We start from the raw sequence: 9,864 nt of genomic DNA, 5'->3' as shown, positions 1-9,864 counted from the left end.
TTCCAAGTAAAATTGGTATTAAAAATAAATTTTTATATATTGTCAATATATAATGTAATAGTCAATAGTGTCAACAGAATCTTTGTTTTGTGTTAAAGCTTTGCAGCTTTAACTTTTTTATATTATGTCAATAGTTACTATTAATGTGACTTTATTTTACACAAGTTTTGCAGCTGTAACAATTTAGTTGATTTCCTGGAATGTTCTGGATAATTGATACAGGCTTGCTTAATGTATTCTTTATTCCACTCCCCACCCCCGACTTCCAAACTTACCAACTCCACACCCCTTCTTCCCATAGCCCACCTCACCCCCTACTGCCCCACCCTCCTCCTTCCTCCATCTTCCTTTGCCCTTCTCCCACCACACCACACCCTGTCCACTCCCCCACCCTGCCCATTTCCCCACCCCCAACTCCCCCACCCTGTCCACTCCCTCACCCCTCCACTCCCCACCCCCAACTCCCCCACCCTGTTCACTCCCTTACCCTCCACTCCCCCACCCTGTCCACTCCCTCACCCCTCCACTCCCCACCCCCAACTCCCCCACCCTGTTCACTCCCTTACCCTCCACTCCCCCACCCTGTCCACTCCCTCATCCCTCCACTCCCCACCCCCAACTCCCCCACCCTGTTCACTCCCTTACCCTCCACTCCCCCACCCTGTCCACTCCCTCACCCCTCCACTCCCCACCCCCAACTCCCCCACCCTGTTCACTCCCTTACCCTCCACTCCCCCACCCTATTCCCTTGTTGCTGGTGGACGCTGAAATGATCAGGACACAATTTGCACTTAACCACTAAATCTTTATTAATTGAATTTATTATAACATCAATACAATATTAGTAATTAGAGAGAAAGAAAGAGTAAAGAGAATACAGTGATAATAATGGGGAAGGGTAGAGATGTGGGACAAGAGTAGGTAGAAGGTGTAGGGGTAGGGAGAAGAGGTAAAGAGGAGGGCGACTGATGGGAGCAACGTTTTTTATTCATCGCTTTCATTTCTTATTAATCATTTTTGTATAACTTCCATGAATATTCAACATTCATCTTTATCAATGTCATTTCAGCAACAATTTCTCAAAGGGTATCTATCCACCCTGTAACTCTCTAAAGGCTCTGCTCACAATCTCAGTCCCTGGAGTTAACACCCAGGGCATTAAATGATCTATTTAATGATCTATGCGATCACCTTTGAACTTTATCCCACTAGGGTTTTTTCCATGTTCAAGTCACCCTAAATAGGTTTAATCTCCCTGCAGTTCCCTCCGAATTTATTTGAAATGATTAAGGGTAGCAATCACAGGGTAAAGGATCACAAGTACACATGTCTACTTATAGAGATATCTAATAATAATCATGCTGTTTAACTAATCCCACCCACTTAAGATTACTTAATAATCCCTCCCACCCTAAAATTACTTATGATTATATATATCCCCTATTACTTAAACTGATTACACAAAGAAATAAAAACAATACAATTTTCCACAGACCAATTCAATAGCATTCTACAATCTGAAACAACAAAGAACTTTCATTCCCACAAGATGTGCTTTCTTTCTTTAGATGAAAATGTAGTGTGGTTCCCACCCGGCTTTTCATCTCTGCAGGTGGTCCTTCCTTTCTGCCCAGGTCTTTCCCAGCAGTGTTCTTTGTTGCCAATCTTGGAATTCAATCTGATGTTAGCTGTCTGTGGTAGATGACAACTGGATCAATTCAGAAGTCTAAGAGGTACCTGCAAACTTAAACAGAAATCCAGACTGCACTATATAGATGTGCCCCTCTTATTCTGTGCACCTGCTAGTTCACTGTGCTACCTCACATGATTTAATCAAACTAATTCTTCATTTTCCAGCATCTAATACAAATACCTCATAGCTCAAACTAAACTGACCCTTCAGAAATGTAAACTTCTTCTATATCCCAGCACGATGACCTCAGCTAGCTAGCTCTCTCCGAGTTTGCCTAAAAATGGGAGCTCATATCTTCTTCTTCCTCGATTTTTTAATTAACTGCAAATTTGGGCCAAAAGTCAATCAATTTTGCCAATTTGTTTCAAAGGGTTGACTGTTGGCTTTGTTTAATAATTGATATTGATTTATTTATCTCCTTTGTTTTTAGTTTGCTCCCTTTCTAACTTCTTTAGAGATTTAATTATTTTACTCTTTCCTTTCTTAAGAATAAAGGCATCTTTGTTGGAAAATGCCCCAAAATTTTAAAGTATCCAATTAACACAAATTTGATCAATAGCAACAAGATAAATCATTTGATTGAAAGGAAACTTAGTAAAATTCTGATGCTACAGAACAATAAATTTGAAATTACTTATCCTTAACACCTACATTTATAGATAGCATATATAGCAAGAGAACATAGTACACACTGCCAAAAGTTTTTCACAAGCTTTACTAAACAGCCGTGTGTGTCAGGGACTTCATCCTTGCGTTGGATGGACACCCATACCACCACACTCTCCCTGACTGTTGTCGTCGCCGGCCAACATCTCCAGACTTTCGCTTGCAGTGATGGCAAATGTCCGTGTGCACATGCTGCAGCTGCAGACGAAGACCCATTTCTAGGCCCCCTGCAGCTTGAAGATCAATTGACAACTGTAAATTTGACACAACACAACTTGAATTCAAATATATGGAGGATGGATTGGTATCTGAGGTAAACTGAAGCGACGCTTCAAATGAGTCCAGAAGCACAAATGCACCATTTAAAAATAATCACGTACTCTAAAACACACGAGTGACTGACAAGTTTTCTGATTCCATTGAAAAAGTAAAAGAAAGTTATTCTGGATTAAATAGCCAATTGAATTTGTATATTTTTCATCAGATTTTTAAAGGCCTAATTGATTAAATTGAAATTATATATGATGTTAAAATAAAAGATTGAAGATGAACAAGATGAACTATTATACAAAACTCCAGTTCCGAGGAGCCTCCATTCACAGTGTTTGTAAGAGTTCACAGTTAAGTATTTTACACTACATTACTCATCGGTTTTAATTAGCTTAACTCTAACACAATAAGAACTGAATAGTACTTTGTAATTCAATGGAAATAATATTTGAGCAGTCACCACTTTAAAACACTGTTAAAGGACACCACTAATCTACAGCTAAAACATTTAAGTATTTAAACATGCAAGAATAAGGGTGGATGATGAATATGTTAAAAGATGTTGATGACAAGTGAAACTTCACCATTAGACTCCTCTTCCTGATAGACAATTTGAAATATATACCATGTTGTTCTCTGCTGCTTAAACTGTGTTTTGGCAACTGGCGACTGTGTGTTGAAACACACACCCCTTCAATCATCATCTTCTTCCCCACGCACGGCAGCGAAATGGAGTCTCGGCAACCAGGCAGGAAGGGCGACACAAATCCTGCAGCAGGGTTAATGGCAGTAGTAAAGAATTAAACAGAAAGAGAGGTTAGACAAACACTTCAAGGCAGTAGCAAGGGACCAGGCTAAAGGAAGTCAGGCATTCCCAGGTTAGCACAAAGCATCCAGGAGACACCAGATGATGTCACTGGATCGAAGACAACACTCGTGTTGTCTGTTGCTTCGAGTCATCCGAGTTGCTTTCAGAGACCTTTCATTCATCGGCAGCTGGATTTGTAGCTCACTAAAGTAGTCCACATCCTCAAGACAGTGTCCAGTGCCCCATTTTTCTCTTCTTCAAAGACACCCCTCCCAGGCATAAGAGTGTGCCTGGGCGCTAAAATCATTCTCCTTCTCTAAGCATCCTGATGCTACAGTTTAGTGACGATGAAATGCCCAGATGTGTAAGGAGGCAGAGATGTGGACACATGCTCCCAAGACTTCCAGTGATTCATTTGCCACTCATCAGCCCTCAGACATGATGGACAGGTGGTCACGTTTCACAAATACCAACAGGCTTGGAGCCACCAACAGTTTCTGGTTGCCAGGCTTATCATTCTGTGGAAGCCACTGCTGGCATGACAATGGTGAGGTGTTGTGACAAAGCCAGAGTTCTTGGGTACGTGTGGTTTGCACCAGGATGTGAAGGCACACTCAACATGCAAGAGTCTGTCTGAAAGGGCGCTTCCTTCTCAAGCTTGAGGTGTTTCTGTTGCAGGGGTTTTTGCCTGCTCCTGGGAGAACCGGTCAAGTTGCTGCTCCTTGAGAATTAACAGAACCGTGAAAGAGAAGTTTGCAGATGGTGAAGTTCCTAAGGGTGCAGCAAAGATCACGGAAGCCGTTTCGCACTGCACCAATAATTGTGGCTTCCTTAATAAGGCGTCGGTCCTCCGGCGATGCAGAGAGGGTACCGAAACTGCAAGGAAAGTCATGTCCTCCTCAAGCTCTCCCCCTCCAGAAAGAAAACAGCATTTCCTGTGTTGGCATCAGCTTCTCTGTAAAGGCTCATCCAAGGTTTCCAAGATCCGCTGGGCCGTAAACGCGTTAGGAATTTTAGGTTAGCATTGGCAGTTAAAGGTGGGAAACGGAGAGAGAATTTGTTGGTCCATATTCTGTGGCTCCCAGAAAATGCTGGAGCTCTTTTGGTGCTTTTAGGGTGTGTGCCAGTCCAGGGCGGCGGCCCTGACCTCCTGCGGCCGTTGCAGAGAGGACGGCAGCTCAGGCTGGCCCGGAGCTACAGCAGTCCACTGCGGCACACAGTCACTGACAGAGAAGCTGAGCAGGGACGCCTTCTGAGGGCGGAGGTCCCGAGGGACACGGCGGCATTCACAGGCTGCTGTAGGACGGCGGCGGCGGCGGCGGCGGCGGCGGGGGCGGCGGCTGCGGCGGCGGGTACTGGGGCACCGGAGGCTGGCGGTACCAGTGCGGATTCCAGGTGATCATCACGGGGACATAGAGCGGGCGCCCGTGTCCATCTCGTCCCACGGGGTACCAGGCGAATCCGACGGGGTAGGTCGGGTACGAGCCATAGGCCGGGTACGACGGGTATCCGGGTATCTGAGGTATGTATTCGGTGTACGAAGCCAGGTGGGCTTGGTCATCCAGGTTTGGGATGGAGAGCCGAGGGTACTGATTCTGGATGGTGAAGTTGTTGGGAGCTCGGCAGTCGTAAGAGACTTGCAGCTTCCACCCTCGTTTCACTTGCAGGACCTGGGCCCCGTTGGGCGCGATGGTTGGGGTGATCAGCCCATCCTTCACGTTCCTGGCCACGAAATCGCGCAGAGCTGCCATTTCGGACTCGGACAGCGAGTACACGTGTCCGCTGGGGATGCTGTGCGCCCCGGGAATCATCTCTATGGCGGGGTCCACCAGGCGGTGCTCGGGGTAGACGTGCTCGTCCACCGGGGTGTACACGTTCTGCACGTAGTAGTACCGCACCGGGTAGTAAAAGGACGGCTGCGCTGGCGGCGGCAGAAGGGGTGGTATTGGAGAATACATCCGGCAGTGGTATCGGCAGTATTCGGAATCAAAGACGATCGATCGGGTGCTCCAGGTGATGTTAGGGTCGTGTGTGCTCAGCCAGCGCACCCCCAGGACGACGGGGAAGAACGGGGACTGCGTCACATCGAAGGACAGCACTTCACGGTGATCTCCCAAGTCGACGATCAGGTCATGCGTTTCGTGGACAACGGGGCCCGAGGCTATGGGGCGTCCATCAATCGCTTCCACAAGGATTGGCCAGTCCTTGATCCTCAGAGGAATCGCATTCTGGGCAACGTATTCGTAATCAATGAAGTTGCCAGAAGCACCAGAATCGATCATGGCTCGGACGAACAGGGTGTGTCTGCCCGGAATGTGAATCTGGAGCATCACTTGCAGGTGAGATGAAGCATCATCTGGTGGGGACCTTATTATTTCCGGCCCGGTCGCTGAAGGTCCCTCTACAGCGGGGCCGGGGAGTTTCCCGCCGGCGAAGCCTTCGAGGCCTTGGCAGGACAGTTGTCGGCGTAGTGGCCCCCGTTCCCACAGTAGAGGCACAGGTTGAGCTTCCGGCGTCGCTCCTTCTCTTCTTGGGTCAGGCGCATGCGCGCGCCGCCCACGGGCTCCGTGGGGTCCGCCTGGTGGTGGGCGGAGATGCGCGGGAAGACGAGCGCGCGCGGCGGCGAGCGCGGCTTGCGCGCGGCGGCCGCCCTGGCCAGCCTCCGCTCGATGTGGATGCACTGGCTGATGAGCCCGGGCAGCGACCTGGCCACCTCGAGGCGCGAGAGCTCCGCCTGGATGTGGTCGCTGAGGCCCTCGTGGTACTGGTCGATGAGCGCGGGCTCGTTCCAATCCAGGTCCTGGGCAATCATCTGGAAAGCATTGGAATAGTCCACGACCGACCCCATGCCTTGGCGCAGCCGTCTGATCTTGCGCTTGGCCGCCTCTCGCCGCTGCGGGTCTTCAAAGACGTGCTTCATCTCGGTCATGAAGGCCGGGTAGTTGTGCATCAGGTAGTGGGCTCGCTCCAGCTTGGCGGAGGCCCAGCGGGCGGCGCGGCCGGTCATCATGCTGGTCACGAAGCAGACGCGGATGCGGTCGACGGAGAAATCGCGGGTGCTCTTTTCCATGAAGAGCTGGCACTGGGACATGAAAGGAACCAGCGTGTCGGGGTTGCCGTCGAACTTCTCGGGCAGGTCCTCGGGGGACTCCTCCTCCTCCGGGGGGGGCGGGGCCGCCGCCGCCGCCGCGCCGCGCAGCTCCAGCTCGTCTTCCTCCTCGGGCGGCGCGGGCTCCACTTGCTCGCGCAGGTTCGAGTTCTCCTCGGTGAGCTTCTGCACCTGGTTCTGCAGGTTGTTGTTCTCCTCCGACTGCCTCATGACCTTCTCCCGGAGGTTGTTGATCTCCTCGGAGAGATCCTCCCGCCGGCGCTCGGCCAGGTTGGGCAGGTACTGGCCGCCTTGGCAGCTGCGTGGGGAGGAGGGGTCGTTAGGGGGGGGAGGAGGGGGAGGAGGTGGGCAGTCGGGCCCCAGGGTGAAAGCCGGGGTGGGAGGGAACCTCCCGGGCGTAGCTTCGCTCCTGTGCGGGCGGAGGCCTGGATCCTGGCCTCCTCTTCCACCCTTTCTTCTTTTGGTTTTCAAGAGTTTTCTGTTTCTGTAAATGATAGAAGCATAATTCAACATATACGGTCAAAGCAGCACAACACAAAGAACAATTTAGCGTTTAAAGTATCCACTAAGTACTTTAAATATGTGAGTAAAGTATCTCTTTACTTGCTTAGATTAATAGTTAATAAACAAACAAAACCTCTACAAAGAAACAATCGATAATGGGGAAAAACCCCTCTTTTTGATTTCCAAGTGACTTTTCTCCTCCAAAGTCACCTGTTCATTATGATTCGACAATATATAACTATCAACAGTATGCGTTGTCTAAATTAATTTTCAAGCCATAATTTGATTTCCCACATTGAATGCCCTACGGGACAGAAGTGGCACTGAGCAGCAACATGTGTATGTCAGTTTTTCCTTCCTTTTATGTAGGCATCAACAAACATCAGTTGCTACCTCCTAGGAGGAGCTGGGCTTTATATATAAAATGGGACACTGGAAGAAGCCCAATAATAGTACACCTCAAACTTATAATAAGGATTTAATTAAATAATTCAGGTAAAGCATATAGTGAGTTTTCAATAACTGTTAGCTGATATTAATAAAATTACTAATAAGAAAACAAAAAAGGTTACTTTCTGTGTAAAGAAGTTGGTATTAAAACAGGGAGGGGCTGCAACTATGGCAACCTGGGCATGCATTTCCCACCTAAAGATAGTATTTTTTAAAATACTGTGTGGATCAAACAAACCCAGGGCCTCGTTTGACTTGCAGGCCACAAGTTTGTAATCCCTGCTTTTTAAACAAAATTTGCCAGTGCTGCCCTACGTGAAAGTTTGTGATTTAGTGTGGGATAGGGCTAAACTCCTAGGGCTAATTTAGTGTAGGATAGTGGTGTGGGGGTTGTGGATATGGGAGAGACTACACGTCCCTAACTATATGTATGGTGACAAATCACACATACAATAAATCATCACAGAGTCTGCATACTTTCTAAACATAGGGTTAAATGTATTTAGATTAAATTATTTTAACTTTTCAATGATTTTTTAATGAGCATCAAATTTTCATTTTTGGAAAACTCTAGGAAAGTGCTCAAAAGTTTAGAAATATAATGTATAAAGTAGGCAGACTGCCTATGCACTAAATTCTAACTTGTCAATACTGTTCCTCTCTGACCCATACGAATGAAAATGTATACCAAATTAATTACATAAAATAAAAATGCAAAGATAAACGTGTTATTCAGAGAAGTTAGGTGAAAAATAACTACGATTTCAACCAATAGGAGGGTACAATTGAAAAGCAAAAACGGTGGTGGTAATAAAATATACCTGTAAGCTTCAGCTCTGTCCCTGGCTGTAGAGAAATACCCCTTCCTCCTTCTTTCCTAAGACCCCTCCTAATCCTTTAGGCCCCTCCCTTGCCCCAACCCTGACACCCTATGCCCTGTGCCCTGTGCTGTTTTTGTGGCCTCTCCAAAGAGTGGCTATACAGCAGAGTCCTTACTGGACAGATTTACTGTGCCATTTAAATAGTTTTAACTTTCTATTTAATTACTTTAATACCTTAGGATACAAAAAATGAGTTGACATTCAAGATAAAATATTCATGTTTAAAAAAATTAGAAGATGCAATTAACACATCATAGTTTGACATTTGGTTTCATTTCCAACTCCTTAAAGACAATTGTATTGGTGACACTCAGAATATAAGGTCACAAAATAATACAATTTTTATTTATTAAATTTAATTAATAAAGAATTTTATTGTCCTATTGAAAAACTAATAAGCACAGGTCAGGTGACTCAGGTGCCATTTCTGTCCTGTAGAAATTAATGCTTTCAAAACACAGATTTCTGAAAAGGCCTGGTGCAGACTGAACCAGGTCAGAAAGGTTAACCTACGTGTCAGTCACAGTCACTGGGATGGGTGGGCTTTATTGAGGCCCAGGTCTGATGGTTTTAACATCTGCAAAACACAATAATAGGTCAAACATAACAACACATTAGGAAATTAAGCAAACAATCACTGAATTGTTTAGGGAAACAGAAGATCAATAAGAGTTTAAAATTCAAATGCTTTTGGTAGACAGGAAGGTAATATAAAAGTCAGAAGAGAATGAAGTTCAGACAATAGGGAGGGGCTGCAACTATGCAACCTGAGGATGCACACCTCCCCTCCCAAATACATTCAATTCTTTTAATTCTTTAAAAACATTTAAATCCAGTGCTGGTCAAACAATTTAGGGCCTCATTTGGCGTGCAAGGTCACCAGTTTCAGACCCCTGACCTTTACTACTATCAGGTCTCACGCCTCCACCACCAGGAATTGTAATTTTGGTGTGGGACTCTAAGTCCTAAAAAAGACAAATGCCCAGACCAGAGTACTTTAACCATTAAAAGTGATAGGGCAGTGGGCAGGCAGGTTAACTATCAGTGTAAAGAAAGTTTTGAAATGTTTAACAGCAACTGGAGTACAGGTTAACAAGGGAACAGGAGCATTGTGACTGGATTTGAATTACAAAACTATAGCTCCTTAAATGCCCCCTTAACTGGGGCAGGATTGGGAGGCTGGGGGGATGGAGGGGTCAAGAGTCCCCATTTCTAAAACCTGAAATGACATTCAGTATAAAGCCAAGTTACCTGGGACAGATGCCATTTTTATATATGAAAAAGAGTTTGGTGTTAGTCTTTTTAGGAATTAAATACATACATTTGTTCAATCTTTGACTCTTTAGGATGACGTCTAAAAATTTCTGTTCCACAAACACACCAAAGAACAGCTGTAGCCAAAAACTGCTGTACATTAAACATTCTGTTAGGAAATGACACTTCATTAAGCAACTCTTAATTGCTTTACATTTTCAAATGTCCA

General features: G+C 46.1%; 1 protein-coding gene across 1 annotated transcript; it reads right to left on the bottom strand.

The window, feature by feature from the left end:
- Positions 1 to 784: 784 nt before the first annotated feature.
- On the bottom strand, positions 785 to 7,028 carry PEG10 (paternally expressed 10). The gene is given in 2 exon segments (XM_087821162.1): positions 785 to 5,865; positions 5,868 to 7,028. Coding segments are annotated over 2 exon segments (2,031 nt in total). The 5' UTR covers positions 6,757 to 7,028; the 3' UTR covers positions 785 to 4,723.
- Positions 7,029 to 9,864: the final 2,836 nt, after the last annotated feature.

Source organism: Miniopterus natalensis, chromosome 10 (assembly GCF_054644295.1).
Source record: "Miniopterus natalensis isolate mMinNat1 chromosome 10, mMinNat1.hap1, whole genome shotgun sequence".
NCBI classification, from domain to species: Eukaryota; Metazoa; Chordata; class Mammalia; order Chiroptera; family Miniopteridae; genus Miniopterus; species Miniopterus natalensis.
Note: the sequence above shows the minus strand (reverse complement) of the source record. Positions and strands in the feature narration are given on the sequence as shown.